Source organism: Atractosteus spatula, chromosome 7 (genome assembly GCF_055471065.1).
Source record: "Atractosteus spatula isolate fAtrSpa1 chromosome 7, fAtrSpa1.hap1, whole genome shotgun sequence".
Lineage (NCBI taxonomy): Eukaryota > Metazoa > Chordata > Actinopteri > Semionotiformes > Lepisosteidae > Atractosteus > Atractosteus spatula.
In genome coordinates, this window is record NC_142712.1 from 10,460,258 (window position 1) to 10,481,887 (window position 21,630).

Sequence of the window (21,630 nt, forward strand, 5' to 3'; positions counted from 1 at the left end):
TAATGCAGCTTGATTAAAGCAAAGTAAGAGGAATTAACAACAGGATCCAAAACGCCTACAATCCTTAGATTTAATGACCTGTGATCCTGAGGTATTTAAACAAAAATGTAGCATGGATTTTACATTTTCAGGATGGAAGTGATACGGCTGTAAACTGTTAGTATGGAAAAACCCAAGACATTTATTGAGAAAGATTATGCAAACTACTACTATATTTACTACCATTTTTCTGTGACCTTTTTTAAAAAAAAAAATCCTTTAAATGCCAGTTCTCATCCTTCTGGCATATCATGGAAAGTTTAGAGATGTGTGAAGCAATCATGCATTCGTGGAAAATGTTTCCATCCGAACATAAAGGTTACAGACAGTATACTGTCGCTGTCTTCCTGTGACTAATCCCAGAACGATTGCATCGCTGTGTGAAATTGGTGTTAAACATGCAATGGAGAACAACAAAAGCTGTTCGGATTCAGGAACTTTGAAATCTTAATAAGGTTTCTGTTAGTAATCCTGCTCACTCATGATTGTAAATAGCTGGTTCTGTCTGACGTGAATTGGGATTTTCTCATCCTGGGTGAGTTCACTCATGTTTCTTGCACTGTAGAGAAGTGATAATTGGATGTTTTGGAGGAGGGGTACTTAAGTTTTGCCAAACAGTGGGTTGCATTATAGTTCTTAGATCAGTTTCTAAATTTTTTTCTTTAAAATCTATATGTTCAGTTTTTTAATTAAATTGTTGCATGATTTTTGCTGTACAAAAATTGGCTGATCACTGTCTTTCTTGGGTTTTTTCGTAGGATAAGCTGAAATGCAGTAGAGGCGGCTACAGTACCTCTGGCATTTCACAATGAAAGCAAATGACCAGAGTGTTTCCACTGTTCAGCATTACTGCCCTGCCAAATACCGTATCTCCTTGCTTCACATTGTCTGGAATATAGCCTATTGAGTTCTTCTTTGTACTACAGAGAAGATGCAATGTGTCATCAAAAGTAATGAGTGCAGTGAAGCTATAATGATGTTGCTCACTATAAATAAATTGTTTACAGTAGCTGAAGTCTGGGATGGTAATAGTAGTTCTTCATACTTAAAAGTCAGGAACTGCATTTGCCCGAAAGGAGGAAAAAAAACTCCTGCACGTTGCCCTAAATCTAAAATATATTTGTTTTAAACCACTTCACTGTATTGCTGTAGTTTCAGAATGGACACAATCCTTCTTGCAGTGTTACAAACACATTACAGGATGTGGATTCTATGCTAATAATGACCCTAAGTCTGGAGCAGTGGATAGGGTTCAGGACTTGAAACAACAAGGTTAACAGTTGATATCCTGGGTGGGGCACTGCTGTAGTATCCTTGAAAAAGGTATTGAGCTCATTGCTGATTTAAAATGTCCAACTGTCTAAATAGGTACATACAGTGTGCAGTGTGTTTTAGATAAACGCAAGAGCCAGATAAATAAATGATGGTGATGATATACTGTATAAAGTGATAAGTAATAGAATAAACCTAGAGGTGATTTTGATTTGAGAACACTTTTTATACAGTCATCCAAAGTATGAAATGAACACAGAATATTCAGCCTTTGTAGTTCTGTTTCTTTCACAATAAGATGTAGCGTACATGGATTGCAGATACTGTTGTGGTTCTTTGACTCTGCAAATCAATGACCTCAGCCTGAACTCCAGCCAATGTTGTTGATTATCAATGGGAGTCCCTTCAGTGCTGATTGTTACTGTTTGCTGATCCTCTCCCAGAAAGTTGAATCATAGACTGACCTTTGAACTGCTGACAGCACCTGCTGCTAGAGCTTAGAGAAGTCTGGGTGGTGTATTAAACATCGAGTCTCCTCAGTGTGGTGTCAAAATCAAAGACTGTTTGCTGTCTAAGGCAAGTCGATGTTAGAGGCCCACAGAAAACTTGTAGCTCTTGTGTAACATTATTAAAGCTCTTTGATATTCCCGGGTCTGACTGACAGCACCACCCCCTTCCAAAATGAAACGATAGCTTCTTAAGAGTCCGGGGTACATGTATGCTAATGGTGCGAATATTTCACTACCTTCTCATCCAGACGTCTGTTAGATTGCTCTTTTCTTTTAACTGTGTGGCATAGTTTCTAAAATTTACAGCTGTCCTTTAGAAAAAAAAACAACCTTTAACTCCTTAGGTGTCACCAAATCTGGGATCAAGAACTAGGGAGTTTGGAATTTGGGAAATTGTATGGCTGAATACCTTTAAGGCATCAAAAAACGTGATATATTATTATGTTCCTTTACTCTTTGAAAAAATAAACTGTTGATCAGAAAAATATTTCTGCTACAGATCACACTCCAAGTCACTGTCTGTCTCCAGTTTAATCACAATTTCCTGCTGTTTCCATTGTAAGCCTTTATGTTTTCAACCTGCGTAGAGCTGTATTCTACCCACAGCTAAAACCAAAGTCCTTGTAGACTTTAACGTAAGGGAGCTTTTGGACATTATCAGTTCAGAAGTGAAAATGAAAGTCCGTGCTGGAAAGAGTACATTGCTTTCCTTTGTGTCAGACATTGCATTGCTTGACCTGGGGTTTAGTACAGTGCAGGGCCTCACTGCCCCCGATGTACAGGAGGGGGGGAAAAAGACAGGTGAAAAATGGTTTATACAGTGTGGTTCTAAAAGATGAATTGCGAAAGATCCATATTCTCTCTGTCGTTTTTTTTTTAGTTGGTTTAACCAGCCTGCTCAGCCTTATTTGCTGAATAGCAGTTACTGCAGAGGGTGGGGTGAGATTACAGTATTGTACAGATTGCTCTGTAGTCGGAAACTTTCTTTAACTGTACTTTGGAACAATAACCTTCCATTGTAAGCAGTGGCAGTCGTCACAGGTGCATAACCCAGTGTTTATCAGTGTAGCAGTGGCTTGCCTAAGCATACCATTATGAGGAAAGGGTTAAAAAGTAGGTCTTTGAATTCTCCTAAATGCTTAGTTTTGATTGACCACCAGTTTGCGATGGCTCAGAAATTGAGGTCAGCCTAACCCTTTCTTTAGAAGAAAAAAAAAACTGCCACCACTAGCACTTTATTCTGCAGGACATCTACAGTTTCGTGCTGGTGCAGCAGCTGTTTCTCAGTAGCTTTTCAAGAATTCGTGCCCATGACGAACACAGCTGAAGCCTGCATTGTGTCTGCTCAGGCTTGGAGTTACCAGTTCTTGCAGTGCAAATAACTGTCATATGAGAAATTGTTTTAAGATGAAGTAATTCACAGTAGAATTATTCCCTTTTCTTTAAAATGTGCTTGCAGTGATGGGCTGCGGTATATTCGATTTTGGTTACACAGAACTAGCTGAATCAGAAAAAGCAGCATGTGGTTTGCTTTGGAAGGCTTTGTAAATCATGATTTTTATCTGGAGTGTAAAGACTTGATTAGAAATGAGCTTATACGAATAACTCCATTCTAGCTTGTCTTTGATGCTGTCTCGTTTTTGGCATAGCCATCTTAATAATTAGCAATTTTCCAGATCGGTGCGCTTACAGCACGGCTTCCTTCTGACGGCAGGAAAAACGGGTAAATATTTTTCCGCAAAACCACAGGATATTTAAGTAGAAGATATAATATTTCTGAAAGACCAACATTAACGATAATCACAGCCAGTAATACATAACAGATGGAATTTCCTTTTCCAAAGGAAAGAAAGCTCTTATATCTTTTTCCCCCCTTTCTAAGATGGTTGATGTTCTTATTTAGCTCACAATGCAATATCATGGGCAGGCGGTCGTTCTCCCAGCAAAACACTTTATTGTTATTTTGGGCAGGGATGTAAACCGTGCAGGCAGAGGTTGTGGAGATGAAAGCTGAATAGACTGGTGAAATTACTGAGGTAAAATGCCTGAAGACGAAAGTGCAATTGTGAGACTGGAATCATCGATTTCAAAAGTGGGGGGGAAAAATGAGATGAACCTTAACTCGAGATCGAATCTGATTATCTTTTAAGAACTTACATAGCTAGAACAGGGTGATGTGTGGAGGAGCAGATGGAAATGATCAAATGGAATCGTAAGCATTGATTATTTTATTTTATTTTGCAGAGTGAGTTTTTTCCCTTCTCTTTTATGTGCTGAGTGTGATTAGAGTGGCACAGAGGCTTAGAAATCTCGAGGAAAGCGGCAGCTGCAGAGATACTGTATGATAAATACATTTTTGAGCAGCCCCGTGCGTTCAGAGATGTGACAAGATTTAGCTGTTAACGCAGACGGGAAGATGGATGACTGAAAGCCTGAGACTCGAGAGTGGTCAGCCAGCGTTCTTTTCCCTGGCCTGGGACGTCTCTCCCAGTGGCACGTTCCGCAGGGCTCATCGTATCGCCAGCCATGTGAGTTTGTAGGAGGCCAGGGTGTAGGAGTGGATTTTTAACAAAGCCTATTGATTCAAGGTCTTTGTTACAGTCCCATTGCCTTGGAATAGTTGTTTTCTTACTGTGACACCCCATTAATCAGGGGGTTACCACATTCCCAGCTTCCCCCCCCCCAATACCTTTTCAAAAAGTATGGTCTTTGTTAAGTCGTTTAAGCAGGAAAATTGATTTTTTTCCCCCTCTTTTTCAGCAATATCCGTAGGAAGACGTTCCCAATTACAAACAAAATGGGTTTTATATATTTTCACATTTCTCCCTATTACAAATAAAAATGTCAAGGTAAAGGCATATTAGATATTTGTATTTCACTGTTTGATTAGGTAAGATGTAGTGGAATTCTAGGTTTCATGATTTACTGGGGAAAATGAAGAAAATCACTGGAATTGGTGAATACAGCTCAAATCCATTGCCTTAATGTTAAAGTCAATTGTTTTGCTCCCGTTCACACCTTTTGATTCTTTTTGCCAGGCACGGCTTCCCTGCTGGCGCATGTGAACGCGTTTCCATCGGTTTTCTTCTTTTATCTCCTTTATTGTTGTTTGCCAAGGGGGCGTTACTCTGCGGTTGGACAGATTTCTCAGGGTCGGTGATGTGTCCGACGGTGTCAGACAGCTTCGTTTTTATCACATGGTTTTCCCCTGCATGAAAGAATGCAGAACTGGCAGCTGAGATACTGGAAGAGAAGACCTCTGCACACAGTTCCTGATAATCGAGCAGCTTGTCATTGACTGGCACAGAGGTGATGAGCTTCACAAGTGTCCAATGAATAATGGAGCTCCCTGTTCTCCTACAGGCAGTGCATTGTCCCATGCTGTGCTGTCCTGTATTGTCATTTTAAAGGCTTGCTAAAGAATGGTAGGACTATTCCAAGAGCCCTTGTTTTCAGGCTGAATTGGACAGATTTAATGGATTGTGTAAGAGGCAGAACCGCTGCTTTAAATGAGTCAAGTGCAAGGGAGGAATTGGATGATGTAAATGACCGTGGATGATGCTTTTGCAGACAGAAAAGTTAAGCAATAGGCATTATTAACATGGCAGGATAATGTTATGTGGTTTATGTTTATTTACACCATAAAGCAGAAGACAAATTATAAATCCATTCTCTCTGGGAGCAGGAAAAACAGTCAACTCTTATTGCCTTTCTAAAAACTAGTCTAAAAGCTCATATTCTTTAGTTTGTGCATTATTTAAATTGCCTGACGCCACCAGACATTAAGATCTCTTTTTTTTTTCTGTCTACTCTTAAGTTTGCATTAAGTGCAGCTCATTAAGTGTTATTAACAGTGAAAGCTTCTGTGTCCCATGAGTGGCAGGGCTACACTGCATGTTGGAGCACATGAAATGTTGCTGTCGGAGCAGAAGTTTCTGACTTCATGTTCCCCAGGGGAACCCATGACGCTGATCACTGCTCTCTTCAGCTCTTCGGTGAGCTCAGGTGTAACACGCTTTCAGTGTCTCCTCCTGTCTGTGTGAAGTGAATGATTCCTTGTGTTGCAAGCTTTAGTAAGTAAAAGATACATTACTGTATGTCCTAGTGTGCTTCCCAGGCCTATAAGATGAGGTAAACCTCACGTTCTGCAAAGTTCCCCATTTGCGATAGTTCTGAGTGCAGTGTCACTCTTTGTGAAGTTAGAACGGTTGTTGATCAACAGCGTCAAATCCGAAATGTTTCATAAAGTATATCGATCTGAGTGTTTGACCAGTGTGGCGAAAAAACAAAGAAACTGTTCTTGACATTCTGGCAAGTTATCACTTGTATACAGAATCAGGAGTGCACCATCAAAGAGTTTTGTTTTCTTAACTTTAGACTATACTAACGGGGAAAAGAACGCAAATGCTATATAGTTATGCAGCTATGTATGCAAATTATACATGATTACTGAGACGTTCTTGCCAAGTGAAATGAGGAGAACGCCAAATTAATCCAGATCCTTTAAATTTCCACACTCTACCCTAAGCAGTTCCATTTTATGCAAGTCCACGTTGGAAGATGTGATGAGAGACTGTGCAGTGAAATACATTTGTATTGGTAAAAAGAAGCCCCATAGCTCCATCTTGCATATCGGATTAATCTGTCTGAAAGTCAAGGGCTATACTGTAATTTTCCACTGTCCAACGTTTAAACAAGGATCAGTTACCTGAAATAATGGAGACTCTGTACTATGTTTTCCATCTTGGTTAAGAGAAATAATAATATTAATGAAGCAACTGGCGTTGGCCTCTTCTTCTTTAACTGTTTTCATGTATTGCTGATTTTTTTCTGATTATTGAAAAGTGTCTATAGCAGTAAAGGAACAGAAAGAAGCTTTTTTTTTTAAAAAAAAGGGTATTGACAATAAATTTTGAATCGGCCCAGCGACAGCCTTTCCTAGAGTGTGAAAAGTCAAGCTTGCAATCTCCAACACGTCAGTGTCCAAGAATAATTGTGTGCTTGATTTACTTTCAACAGACTGTAGCAAGGAACCGTGTGTGAGAATGTGACTTCTGAAATCAGGAAATCTGAGATGCGTTAGGTTAAGAAAAGTACTTTGTGTACGTCCACGTACATATGTTTAAACCTAGGACGGTTATCCTACAAGATACAACCACGAAAGGCCCTCCACTGTGATTTCTGTCCTCAGTAACGGTAGATTAATGATCAGAACTGACTTGCTGCATAAGCGAATTCATAATGTAAAACAAAAAATCTTTCCAGGTAATGCAAATCTGAATTGTCCTTCTTGGCTGCTACATTTTCACATTTTCTAAGCAGTTTCAGGACCACAGTCCCAGGTCTGAGCTTGCTCTTCAGGAATCGACCCCTCTTCCTCGTGTGGTAGCAGGTATTGTGCTGGACTGTTAAAGAGGCCCAAGGGAAGGAGCAAACATTATCGATTCTGGGCTCTCCTCGGCGCAGCCTCATCAGGGTGTAGGGTAACACTATCCAGGAGTTAACTTCTGATCGATGCACACACGCAGCTGTTTTTGTTAGCCATGGTTGTTTTCATTTCAAATTAAATTGGGTAACCTGTTATTAAGAAGAAGGCGAGTGGGTATTTTGGTGGGGACAGACGGTCACGCTGTCATTTATTGAGGGATGAGCTGGCGAGGATGTGGGGGGCGGGCGTGGAGGGGGGGTGCGTGTGCGGTTTCCAGTCTAATGAAGGACATGAATCCAAAACGACAAAACAAGCACAAAAAAAAACCCAAGCCATTAAATATGCAGAATCTCTCTCATGGCAACAAAACTGAACTGCTGAGTCAGTGTTTTAACGCTTGGCACCCGAAATGTTGGGATTTTAATGTTTTTTTTTTCCTTTATTCGAAGTCGGGGGAAAAAAGACATGTACGTTGTTGCTTTTTACTGTGTGAAGGAACACGCAGTGCTGTGTGAGGATTTCTGTGTTGCCAAACAAAATGGTCCAAGTTTGTGGTCGTGTGATACACCTTTTTAATCACTAGAAGTGCTTCCCTTTTTAAGTAAGGTGTTGTCAGAGGTGAATGAAAATTTACTGCTGATGTTACTGTGCTGGGGTGCTGTATGTAGCTCATCTGCAGTGTGATGCTAATCATTTGGTCACAATTACCTGTAAGTTTTCGGTTTCAGCGTGTTGTAGCTGTGTGGCTAGTCTAACTGTCACTGCCAGAGTAATGTTTCCTGTAACCTAATTATATGACTATTGCCTATATTGTGTTGAAGGTGTGAAAATGATCTAACCTGGCCAAAGCCCCCCTCTTTAGACTATGGAATAAGGGGGAACCCCCAAGCTGGGGTATGACACAGAGGGAAAGACATTTTTAAATTCTGGCTAACTTTTGGCTTTGTGTCCAGTAGATGATGCTCTGTCAGAAAGCAGTGTTCACTAGATCAGGCTGAAAGCAGATCTGTCTTTCTTGTCTTGAAGTTGTAGAATTACAAATGTATATAGCGTGGACGCATCTTGGGAGTCTGAGGAGGAGAGGGGTTAGAATGGCATAGAAAATCACAACCTTAATGAGAGACCATTCCAAAACACCCTTTGTCCCCTTCTCCCGAACTGTTGAATTTCAACATGCGATGACACAGAGGAGACCGCAATCAATTTAACATTCAGCATGCTTCAGATTCATGCAAAGGGTCATTTGACTGTTTGAAAAAAATTGGAATTTTATAATATAGTTCAGGTGTATAACCGATAGAAAAAAAAGCTCTTCTCTCTGTAATTATGTGAGTGCAATACTGTATAAACTGCAACTGTTGAACTGCTCGTGGACGTGAATTTCTTGGGTCCTTGGAATTAAACAGACTGACGAGCCAGTCATTTCTGCCTGTCAGCTCAGATCTTTCATTTGCTTGCTTTAGGAAATGAGTCAAGATTACATTGTGAGCCCCAGTCATTCTTAGGTATGAATTTGAGAACTTCAAAGCAGGCCTGGTTTGTGTGCAGTACTACAGTGTATAGCAGGAGAACAGTTCTAGATAAATTCCTGCTTGGACAGGGTTAAAGTTTTCCATGGAGTGTGTTGGGACTGTTGAAGGCTGGGTGTAGACTGATTTCAGTGCTGAATAGATGAAGTGTTATTCTTCCTCTGTGTAATACTCTCTGTCAGAGTGTATATATCATGATCTATTACCAGGAGCAGGGGACAGTGCAAGTAGATGGAGAAGCATTCCTTCAGTGAGCCTTTTATCTAACTTCCCAGATACAGTCCGAGTAGACTCTTTTGCAGCCAAACTGTGCTGTCAGGCTTGAAAATGAATTACACCCGTGGTATTGTGGTGCCATCAGCATATTGTTGTGTCCATGAAGAAGTCGACTCATCAGTCTAGATGGTCATTAAATCTACATTGCTTGATGATGTATTTAGCACCATTCTGTGTTGAATCCAAAAGTGCACGAGCAATGTAAATGATTATCACATTATATAGTTTATTCTGAAAGCTTCCTCATAGAACGTATTTATCTTTTCTTAACGATTCTCACCGGCTGTCTGTGAGGAAAGTATCGGTGAATTAATAGCAATGTAGACAGTGTGCGCATTTCATTTTTGTTCTGGTGTTTGCCCCCGTTCCAGGGCAAGTTGTCGAGGGTGTGGTTAAAGCGAATTTGTCCTTTTTCAGCTTCGCCGCGAAGCCTGAGTGGCTGAGAGCGCTCTGTCTTTTGAGCGCCGTTCTGCAGCCTCCATATGGAAGCGAATCCCTCCACCCTCTCGTCTCTGTGGATTTGAAACAGCAGGTGAATGGTGTGCGCCACAAAGCTTTTTTTTTTTTGGCTGGAACCATTTAAATGCAAATTGTCCTTGCCTTTCCCCCCCCCCCCCAACGCCATCTGCCGTTCCCCAGGCCCGGTGTGTGGGGCTCCCGTTGGGACGTGTGGGCCAGCACCTCAAGGGTTTGAATGAATGCTCCCCGAGCTCCTCCTGCAGCAAAAGAACACAGACTGCACCCCGGCTTTAATTCTTTACAGGCCTGGGCCTGGGCCTGGGGTAATGGTTAATTGATGAATGGGTGAATTTCAGCAAATTGCCTGTCAGGTGAGGAGATGCGGAATTAACGCGCAGCAGGTCTGTGATCGGGCAAGCTTTCCTTCTCCGGAAGATACAGCCACACTGTGCTTGCCTGCATGTTGAGCAGCAGCAGAGCTGTCACAGGCGGTTGAGTTTGTTGTGACCTGTTTTTTTTTTTTTGACGAACCTACCAACTGTTACAAATGAGAGGAGGCCATTTGACCCATCTTAACGTGTGGGGTATTTAGGAGTTCAAGGATCCAAGGATGTGTCTTCCCCATCGTTTAGTAGTTGAAATCGCATTTGCCACCAGTGAATGGTTGAAGGCTGTGTTCTTGGAAGCACCGGACATGGTAGCCTGTGTTTAAACATTGACGTCAGTCAGTGATACTTTTGTCTCTTTAGGTTTTTGTCTGGACCTCAGGACCAAGTTTAATTCTGTCAAGTTTAACCCTGAGTGTCTTAAGCCACTTTATTGCCGTTTTTACCGTTTTTGATTTTGGTTGATTTCTGGTTTATTTTGGGTTCTTTTTCCTTTTAATAAGTTATAGTATGAGTTATGTTTTCAGAAATGTATTCTTGGAGAGCTCAATATCTTCTAGTTTTTGTTCCGTGCTAAGTAGTCAAATAATTGATGCAATTATTGTCTTATTGTCTTTTTTAAGGTACTGTATTTTACAGTTCATAGCTTACTTGAGAGGAATCCACTGTCTAAATACCAGAAGACACTAGGCCTAACAGGAATTTTGTATGAGATCCATGTTGTTAAGTATTGCTCATAGTCTATTCCTAAAATTTCTTTATAGGTATCCTTTGGGTTTTAGTCATTGTTTTTTTTTTTTATCCAGGGTTTCCTGGTACAGTAAGTTCATTGACGTTTATGTCTGAATGCGACTTGTGCCTGACTCAGATGCTTTACCTGTAAAATGACCTTCACACTGACGTCCCAAAGATATAGTGTTTCTAAAATGCTAATAAGGTGGTTTTTGTGTTCATGCATACTTCTTTCCTTGGTGTTTGTAACAAACTACACACTGCAGACAAAATAAACGCTGTAGTGTTCTGTCTTTGGGGATCTGCTTGAAGACGTAGGATGGCACATTTCAACACAGTGCAGGTTGTTTCAGCCTAATGCTAAAATATACATTTGAAGTTGCATTTTTTCCGCCAGAGGGGGCTTCATTAGCATGCAGAAAATGGTAAGTTGTGGTTTTTTTTTTGCTGACTCTGTGGGGCAAAGCCCTCTTTATTGACGTTTAAAGAACAAACAGTTTTATTGAACAAACTGGAAGTTAGATGAATGGAGGCAAGATGTTTTCCGCATGTCTTCTGTTCTTTAGAGTGTCTTTTAAGCTTCCAGCTTGCACTTAATGAGTTGACTGGCCCTTGGACTGTAGAAATGTTACAAAAAGGAGCTGAGTATCTACCCCTGCAGCACAGCACCATCCTGAAATGAGAAATGGAGCTTCGTGCTTTGTCCAGTATTATTATGTGTAATAATTGTATACACCTGCAAGCCTAGTGGACACAATATTGCTGCTTTCTTTCCTAGATTTATATTTCAGTCTGTATCAATCCCAGTTGTCAGAACTTGTCAGTATTTGGTGTTTTTATATATGGTATTGGCTGTTATTGTTGTCTATCACAAGGTGTTTTCTAAGACTGTCCTTACGATTCTGTAATTGTTTTTTTTAGTATTTGGAGTAAACATCTTAATGAAATGGGCTGTTAATAATCTACTCATTATTATTTATAGTGACAGTCATTTACAGTGATTAATTGAACAGCTGGCAGAATTTGTATTTCTTCATAGTTGTCCTAAAACATTTCTTAAAATGTCAAGGCTTTCAGCGCAGTCATACGCTTACTGCCATGAGATGAGGATTGATTAATTTATGGTGTACTGATTTAATGGAGGTAAAGATGTCCCAGCCGTGGTTGGTGGTAGGCAGTGTTATTTAACCTGAACAATGCTGCAGCTTGCTCTTACTGGTTCAGCGACTCTCAGTAAAGGAGTTCAGAAGCCTTTGGCAAGTGTGTCTTGTTTGACTGAGGTAACTGAGACCTTTTGATGTTTGGGGATGATGATGGCAGATGTTTTGGGGATATTTAAGCACGCTGTGCTCAGCTATAGTATTCAACTGGTTGAAACCTAAAATACAGATTTACCTCAAATACAGTAGTTGTTCTGTACTGTGATTATGCTTTGATGGATGTTTATTTTATTTGCTGCCATTTTATACCTCTCCTTCTTTGCGAGATGGCTCTTCCTTCTCCTCCAGGTGAAGAACAAAACCCAGTTGGGGAAGAAGGTCGCATGTGTGTAGCTCGTCTTTACTTCTTCGGCTGATTTCTGTCTGGTTTTCAGATCGCGCTGCATCACGTTGGTGAAATGCAGATATTTCATCCAGCAGGGATGTGGTTAACCCTCAGCTCTGTCATCAGGGGGTTGCCGCTGTTGGCTCAGTTTAAGGAACTCGTTTGCTTGCTTTCCTGTTGTGTGACTGGCATTCAGACTTGTGGGTGATCACAGTTGTTTAGTCCAGCTGGGAAGTGGTTAAACCATGGGAACTGAAGCTCCTCAAACTCTCACTGCTCTCTGTGCTGTTTCTGTCTGGTTTAGGAGTCTGTATGACTGGAGGAGTCTTCACAGCCTTACAGCGCGCAACCGAGGATAACTCGGTCTTTTTTTAGCCTGTGTTGCTCGAGGTGCCAGGCGAGATCTCTCGACGCCCTGAGCACATTCTGTCAGCGCTGAATCGTCAGCTTAAGGAACGAGCTGTCATGGTTTCTGGAAATATGATTTCATATGTACCCACATACACGTTTCATAAGACAGTTGCAAGGAGTTAATATACGGAAAAAGTCTACTTTTTCTTGTAATTTCTGTCCTACAGTTAGGACATGTTTATATTGCACTTTCAGGCCTCGCTTGGGTTTATATGGTAATGCAGTAAAAGCCTCGCTGCTAGAAGTTTCTGATGTGTGAGGAGCTGTAACAATGAACAAATGGAGAAACGATCTTAAGTGATTTACCGTGACGGTTAATAGTATAAGTTAAGAGGTTTCAGTTCAGGTTTTGTTTAAAAATAACTTAGGCACTTATAAGAGAAATGTGGGTTGTCACTTATTCATTCTAGATAAATATTTTATAAGATCACTTTATTGGCCATAAACAATTTATTGTATTAGGAATTTGTCTTTTCGCATACCCCAGCTTGCTCTCCATGAGATACACAGACGGGGAGAGAGAAGCTTGGGGTCAGAGCGCAGGGTCAGCCATTTATACGGCGCCCCTGGAGCAGTTGGGGTTAAGGGCCTTGCTCAGGGGCCCAATGGAGTAGGATTCCTCTGCCAGCCACGGGATTTGAACTGGCACCCTTCCAACCACAGGCGCAGATCCTTAGCCACAGAGCCGCCACCACACCTCCCCCTTATTCTTTCACTGCTACTGCTATAGAATATAGTCTGCTATATTCTTTTTAAAGATGGACCTTTTTGATACATTACTCATCAGTGGAGAAGAGGGGGGATGACATAAGTGGTTGAAGCAAGATGACAGAAGCACTTCCCCTGACTGTACACATTTTATTTCTTGCCCTCTGGGGAAAACAACACATCTGCACCACAGCCAGTACTCTTCCAAAGCTTTATCATGTAGATTTTTGCCTTTCTAGACGAAGTGACTCAGGCTAAATCACAACTTGCAGTAAATGCTTTAGCGAAGTGACTAACAGCACTCCTCTGTGATACCAGCTGTGTGGATGGCATTGCTAGGTAATGTAGTGGGTAGTGTAGTACAAGAATAGTCTGAAGTTTTAACTATTGCCACTCAGGCAGATGCTTGCAGATGCTAACTTTCCAGTGGGAATGTCCTTTTAATCCTATGAAACTAAAGAGCTTGGCAGTTCACAGCAAATAAGAGCTGGGTGCAGTAATGATAAATTCCCTGGGATAGGCTGAGGATCGCGGTGTCTTTATGGGGTGTGTTGTATAATTTCATTGTAAATATCCCTGCCTTGGGGGCAAAAAAATTACCAGCAACTCAAAATACGTCCGCACAGTCTACTATCGGGAACATTTTGTGAGTATTTCTTGGCGTTAAGTGCAGCGAATCTTGCGTTACCTTGTTTAGGATCATGCTATGTGCACAGAAAGTGGCATTATCCTGTACTGCAGTGGCCGCCTCACTGGGTGAGGGGCCCTGTAACGTTACCCTGAGAAGGAGTGTGTGTAAATCAAACATCTTTACTGCAGGGGGGTATGGTGTCAGCGTGTGATCGGCAGAGCAACAAGGTGAGGCTCATTCCTCCCTGAAAAGTAACGAGAAAAAGAAATGCTGTGAAGTCGGCTCAGGTGTGTATATGTCACATTACGGTATTTTAACGTTTACGGTAGGAGTTAGACTTGGCTGATTGTACAAAATAAACAGTTTCTAAGTCTTCTCAGCGTTCTAGAAACCATTAGGCCTGCTTTTCCACCAGGTGCCCTCTGCTTGCTGGCTTCGGTTCGCTGTAGCCCTCTCAGGACCAAGCAGTGACTGAAAATGGATGGATGAATCCTTGTTATGCTTGTTATTTCAGGGGGTGAAAGAAAGCTGTTACCATTTGAAAAGCTGGATGGGTATAGTCAAGGAGAGTACAGACCCTCGTGACCGATTTGCTTGTTACTTTTTCCTCATTCTGCCTTCTAAGTCTTTGACTTTGATGTCATACAGTACATTCTTAAAACACCTCATGTATTAGCTTTCGGTAGTCCTAAAAGTGCAGTAAAATATGAAGGCTTTATAGCACAAGCTCTAAATAGTGCACCTGATTAAAAGTTGTGCTTTGCAAGCAGCATTACACAGGCAATATTTTAACGTCTTGCAGCCTGCTCATTTCCAGACCACTGTGGTTCACAGAAATGCAGCCTGTGAAGATGAAAGACTGTCGTCTTGTGGATTTGTGCTGTGACTAAAAATTGTTTCAAACCGTTTCAGACAGCCCAAATTTCACCCTGACGCTTTCTGTGATGGCTGTAGCTACCTCCTCGGAGTATGGAACCGAGTTCCTTTCTCATAATGTTACTGGATTCAGACTTATGGGTGATTTGGAATTCAGTTCAGCAGGGAAGTGGTTAAGCCACAGTGGTCTAATGTGGGAACTGAATCTCCTAAAAAGTTTCTGTGTCCTCTTTCTGTGTGATGATAGAGGTCAGGAAAATGACAGTAGCCTCCAGGATCCTGGTGTTTCACAGTACCAACCTACAGAGGACTCGGCACCTTTTTTTTTAACATGTATTTCAAAGGTCGCCACCGCCGGGTGAGCTGTGTCAAAGCACCATGAGGATCAGGCCAGGAATAAAGCTGATCAGTTTAAAATGAGACTCTTATTGGTTGGGGAGTATTTACAACGGCCAGATCTGGGTGATCTTCTGTTAAAGAGACATCCAAACCACGTCTGAACTCCTGTTTTGTATCTAAAGCTGATTCAGATACTGGCAGCTTTCTGTGCAAAGGTTTACACTAAAAAATATCGCTATTAGGCCTAGAAGCCTTTTATTTTCCAGTACCATGCAAAATGTCAAGATTGACAAGAATATAAGATACATGCTGTACATAAAATAATATGCTTCATGTGATCTAGTCCTAAAAGGCTGCTTCTGAGCCTGCGGTAAAATTGCTCTGGATGCAGAAACGAATTGTTGATTTTCACTCCCTGCTCCGAAAGGGAAGGAAGCATAATGAACTTATGTTCTGTTTTAGAAGTGTTAACTTTTTAAAAATAAATTTCTATGAAATTGTTATAGTTTGCTGGAGGTGGCATCTGAATAGACTGAGAAACACAATCCAGAGAAGATGTTTTTTTCCCAGGATAAGGTGTCTCTGTGGTCTTGCCACAAAAGAGGCGAATCTGCTTGGCTGAACGTTCTACAGTAAAACATGCAGTTCTCTGGTTTATATAAAACAGACTGTATTGCACACCTGGATTAGACACCTTTACAAGGAACTTACTTGTTGTGGATTTTCAAGGCTTTTCATTTGCTTTTCTAATTTCTTAAGACTGCAAGTATGATGAACATCCTGACTTACTGGATTGATGTTTAAAATCTGTTTGAGGAAGTCAAGATGTCAAAGCCTTACAGTAAATCATTCAGAAGATCATGCTAACACTTAGATTTTCTCCTGCAGTATTTCCTGAATTCTTGAAACCGGTGTTGTTTGGAGTCTTTCATATTTGTTCTTTTTATGTACTTCAAGCTTTATTGCATGATAACGTTGTTTTTTTCAGCAGTTACATATAAAGATTACTGTCACACATCCAATAATTCTGCTGTTCTATTCCTCTCTCCAGCTGTCTGGGCCTGCTCTGCCCTGGCTCAGTTTTGAGATTGTCAGAAATGCTAAAAATCCAGATAGTCTGAGAAATTGGTCTTCTCAAAACATAAAGTGCACAATAAGAATAAGTTATATTTTACAATTTTAAAATTCAAATTCAGGAAATTTTTACTGGGAAATTGGTTTGCGGTCCAACCCTAGCATACATCAGGACAAAAAAGTGCTTCAGGAAATAAAATGATTTCACTTTATGTTTTTAAAAAACATTGTATCAAAGTATTACATTAAGTGCAGTTGAAATGGTCATGCTCTCCAATGGCTAGTTGAGTTGAGATGAGAGTTTTCTGACAAACATACTTGTCAACACATTAGTGTTTGAACAAGAGGAAAAGCAATTTGCACCTTTTAGAATGAATAAGCTGTAAGAGGTGACATTTAGCACTTTTTCACATGTTTAACATCCCTTCCTTAACCTGTTACTGTGTAATACTGGTGTGATTCATTCAAAGCAATGTCTTCAGAGAAGGATTAACACCAAATTAAACTTCAGTTATGTGTTTTTTTTCCACCATGAGGTTTGTAGAGGGGCCAGCCATTTTCTGAGTCAAGCTTGGTTGTGAAAACAAACACCTGTATTTGTCACTTCTTCTGCAATCCATGTGACTGAAAGCAAAACTTATCCCACTCCCAGTCCTTCCTTCTCCTGTAACACAATAACTGACGAATAACACAGAAGGAAGTGTCTGCTTTTAAGGGTAACATGATCTTTTTTTTAGCCTTTAAACTTTTGAAAATAAGCAACAAGAGATTTACTACTATAAATTATAAAATTTTAGGCCCATTTTAGGAAACTGATTAGTTAAAGAGGCAGTTTAACAAACACAGTACTTTGCTTTTATTTTTTTTAATTAAAACCATTTGTAAAGGTACAGTAGCTCGAAATCAGTCATTTCTGATACACTTTATCAGTTTGCACTGTTAATGGGAAATTTACAGTTTGATACCCACAAAGGTCCTTTTTAATCTTTGAATTTTTCTGCAAAGGGTTTGTCAAGCATCCCTGAAGAAAAAGCTTGCTGAACACATGCAGTGATTTCATTTCTTAGATCACTGTAAGGCAGCATATTGCTTACAAAGCAAACTGAGCCTGTTTCCTTTCACAGGCAATGCAAGAAGGCGCTCAGCATAGTGAACACCCAGTCCCTGTGCACTAGGATTTTATTGCTACCAGGTTTTCAGGTTTTCTTTGTATAGTTAGAGACATGGAAGAAGGTCAGTGAATAAGACTGAAGCAGCAGCCTGTTAACACTTGCATCGGTGTCTGGAATGTGATCGCTTTCACTGGGTTTCTTCACAAGTTCTAAGGGAAAAAAAACGAGCAGCTCTGAGTGAAGCGCACGTTTATCCATGATGACAACGTTTGGTTTAGAGGGGCTCAGCTCAGACACCAGAAGTCTTGTATGGCTTTTGTGCTGTTGTGTAAACAGCTGCTGTCCCTTTGACTTCTCAGCTGTGTGCCTGTGGAAGGGATCACCTTACTTCATTCATGCCATTGTAAACAGCCAGTTTATCAGATGGAAGCCATGCCCCCTGTCCTGCTTACTCACAGCATGACATCATGTCTAAGGAGGGTCTAGTCTCAGCACACTCATACAAGTTACACTAGTGCTACAGTTTAAAGGCATAGTTTACAGCTACCAGAACCACTGTCACTCCTTAGAGCTGGGAATATTCTTCTAGAATTGCACCAAGATGAAAAGCTTTTGCTGAGGTAAAGTTGTTTTATGAAATACATTTTTGAAGGGTTCTATGTGCAGGGAGATGAGGTCGAAAAGAAATGAGCTGTATTGATTTAATGGCTGTCTGATTTCTGGCATTTTTGACATTGTTTTTATGAGATTTTCTTCATTGTGTTGATTTTTAGAATGGTTTGTTAGAAATCCCATTGACTTGAAAGTGAATTTCTTCTTTATTTCCTCATTCTGGAAACCAAACTAGTTGTGTTTGTATTAGCTGCTAATCCTCTGCTGTTCTATAAGAACTTATCTGTTCTAATGCAATAATTCATTTTCTCTGACTTCTGAGTTGTTTTAAAAACTACTTGCCTTCTATGTCCTTTCTGTGGATAGCTCCATTAACTTCCTCCAGTCCATTATAAAAATAAGTATAAAATACCTGTGAATCTCTCATTAAGTAGCTCTAATATGGATACAGTCATACAGTTGTCCTCAGGAGAAATCAAACATGCCATATTTGTGTGGTTAGTTATTAAATGTGAAAAAGCCTAGTGTAGCGTGCTGTTTAACCACATTAACAGCCAAAAATAACATGTTAACTTGCATAATGGTGTGTTTTGGGGGAACAGTGGAATATCTGATGCCACTCCTTCTCAGACTGGCCCCTCTGTCATGTGCAGACTGACCACAGGGTAAACAGTGACTGGGCATCTGGAGGTGAAGAAAAACTTTATTTAAGGTGAGAACCTCAGAGCAGAAGGATCAGTGAATGTGTCCCAGTTGTAAGGCCAGACATGCAGTGCTGGGACATTGCATGCCAGCGCTTTTAACACTAGACAGCAGCATTTTGTCCCATGGCACTGGTTTTCAGTTAAGCTTAAATACAGCTGTAGCCAGGTACGCAGTCAAACTAGAAGGATTCTAGAAAAAAAATCCCACCAGTTCCTCCTTACCAGTATTACTTAATACAAGCTTTAAGTTGGTGGATAAATTGTCCAAAAAATCAGCTTACTTAGTGTGCAAGTAACAGCCAAAAACTGTTGTTGCCTTTGTCAGACTCTGCGTTTTTGAAAGGCCCGTTGCTTTCATGTTTATTATATGACATGTCCCTAATAATATAGCGGTGATTCCTGTGGGTTTTGTCTTCTTCCCAGTTTCGTAATGGCTTCTTTCTCTCTCTGGTCACTGTTACAGCAGGAGAGGTTGCGGTCCTTGAAGATGTCTGATAATGGGGAAGTTGAAGACAAGCCTCCTGCCCCTCCCATGAGAAACACCAGCACTATGATCGGAGCCAGCAGCAAGGACTCGGGGACCCTGAACCACGGCTCCAAGCCCCTGCCTCCCAACCCCGAGGAGAAGAAGAAGAAAGATCGCTCCATCCGCTCCATCTTGACTGGGGCGGGAGACAAGAGTGAGTTCGGGTGCTTGGCGGGGCGTCTGGAAGATCAGACTGGGGTGTGTTCCTTGTAACAGCCAGATCCCTCGTACAGTGATATCAGATGTCTGAAGATGGAAATAGCGGCCGAAACAAGCACAACATATTCTGAAACAAGCAGCCAGTCTGGTTTTCAGAAATGTATTTCTGTATTCAGAAGCAATGACTTTCAAGTTTTTTTATATATATATCTACACTCAAATGAAGGCTAAGTCAAAACTTCAGCTCCTTGGCCAAACAAACATTACAGGTCCAATACTAGACAACACTTTTTTGTGGGCAGGAGAAGCTACATGCAAACAACCAAATGAGCTGGATGGGCTAAATACTCTCATTTCAGACCTCTTCTTATGTTGCATATGTCTAGTCAGTGAAAGCCCGTTCTCGAGAGCTGTGTTTCACAAAGGGTGGGTGAAAGTTACACATCAGACTTTCGTATGTAGTGTAGACTGTCCTGGCTTTTCCATTCAGTTCAGTCATGAGTTTCAGCTCGGATCTGCACAGCTGAGAAATTAAGGATCAATTATTTAGTGCATTTGTTGGAGCAGTTACCTTGTCACTGGAAGAGCCTAAGCCCTCTATCCCTGGTCAGTGTGCTTGAGTTTCAACCTCGTTCAACTAGTTTTTTTTAAAAAGCTGCTGCCTTCTTCAATAGTGTCGCACACAGAGAGCAAAGCTCCTCTGGAGCATGACTCTGAGGAGGAAGAGCACACAAAGGGAAATTAGAGGAGCTGTGATTGCTGTCGTCCAACAAATGGCAGAGAAAATGTGTCAAGCAGGAGAGCACAGAAGGGGGAAGGATCTCCCTCACTGTGGTACCGGAAAGGCAAAGAAATCTGTCTCTTTGATCTGGGCCTCTGAAATATTAGCCCACGAGCAGTGTTTGTTGGAGCAAGAGGAGGAAAAGCTCTTTACCACAAGACAGGCATGTGGTTTTGTTTCAGAAAACTTGTGTTAAATCAGATTCTAGTATCAGATGGACGGAAGATGATTATAGGGGTGCTGGAAGGTAATTTAAAACCTGAAAGAAGCTGAGTGACATGCAAAAGCATGATGAATCACAATGAAGAGCTTATCCAATTGTGTTTGGATGTCAGTTGGGCCTTTTAAAAACTTGACAATAGTTGTCCTCAAGACGCATCTTTTGGAATTAAGACTGTTAGAAATGCAAATGAAATTATTAAGTCATCTCCTGTTGTCTTGAAACGAAATGGTACATTACATTGATAAGGTTATTGCAAAGTAGTTCAGAGAGTCAGTACAGACCAGGGATCTCCCACTGTGTCCTATTGCACATCCAGATCTTATTTCCTTGGTTACGTGGCTTGTCTTTGAACTCTCCTAATACCTTTTCATGGCAGGCAGACAAATTAAAGGACCTGAAAAGTAGTCAAACCCACACAGGCAAGGGGTTAATTTTAACAGTGTTGAGGAGATGATAGCAGTGAAACACAATACCTCAATCCCGCTGGGTATTTGGGTTTTATTAGATTTCACATACCGCTGAATGGGACCTACTAGACAGACTTTTAATAAATGTCGAGACTAATGTCTGCCTCTTTTCATGTTCTCGAAAAGTGGTTTTCTAAAGAGCAGTTATTTTTTTCTGCAGCATGCAGAAGGTGCTTCAGCATATTGTTGTATTTGAAAACTTTAATGCTGTTGGATGAGTAATAACTGAAATGGCGACAGACTTATTACTATTATTAAAACATCGTCCATTACTGCAGATTGGACAATACCACTGCAGTCTATTTACTGTGGGGGAAAATGGCTCGGAGTTCCTTGAACCTTTCATGAATCATGCAGGGCCAAAAGCTGTGGAGCTGTTATTCAGTCATTGTTCTCACAGAAGCACATTCTAGCCTGAAATATGTTGAGATAATGAAGCAAATATTTAGTTTACCTGATTCACTGTGTTTTTCAGTACAATGTCAGTAATAGCTAGCTTGCATCTGTTTGACCACAGCCTTTCCACAGCCTTTCCACCTTCTATTCAGATCTCAAGAAACTAAGCACAGTTGACCAGGCTGGTCACTACTGGGATAGGCGACTTCTTCCATTTGCTCTGGATCAGATTTTCTAAAATCCCAATTATGAGTGCTGAGGACAGTGTGCTCCTTTGGATGAGACGCTAAACCAAGTCTATAACTGCTTGGACAGGAAAGATCCCATGGCACTTTACTTAACAGAAGGGGTGATGGCACTGGTGGCCAACTCTAATGCCCACTCTGGCAAGTACAGTTCCAGTTGCACAATATAAGATTCCTCTTGATTCAATTGG

At 41.0% G+C, this 21,630-nt stretch overlaps 1 protein-coding gene across 5 annotated transcripts in view; it reads left to right on the forward strand.

Annotated features, from left to right (window-relative positions):
- Positions 1 to 21,630, forward strand: part of pak1 (p21 protein (Cdc42/Rac)-activated kinase 1) — a 43,091-nt gene that overhangs the window by 2,766 nt on the left and 18,695 nt on the right. Inside the window, exons 1-2 of one of the 5 annotated variants that reach the window (XM_088920978.1) lie at positions 17,849 to 17,946; positions 19,106 to 19,322. In XM_088920978.1, coding sequence (XP_088777104.1) covers positions 19,130 to 19,322 — 193 coding nt within the window. In that variant the 5' untranslated portion in view covers positions 17,849 to 17,946; positions 19,106 to 19,129. Of the gene's footprint in view, positions 1 to 17,848; positions 17,947 to 18,622; positions 18,651 to 19,105; positions 19,323 to 21,630 lie in introns of those variants that run through there. The other 4 variants (XM_088920980.1, XM_088920979.1, XM_088920976.1 and 1 more) reach the window with 4 other exon arrangements.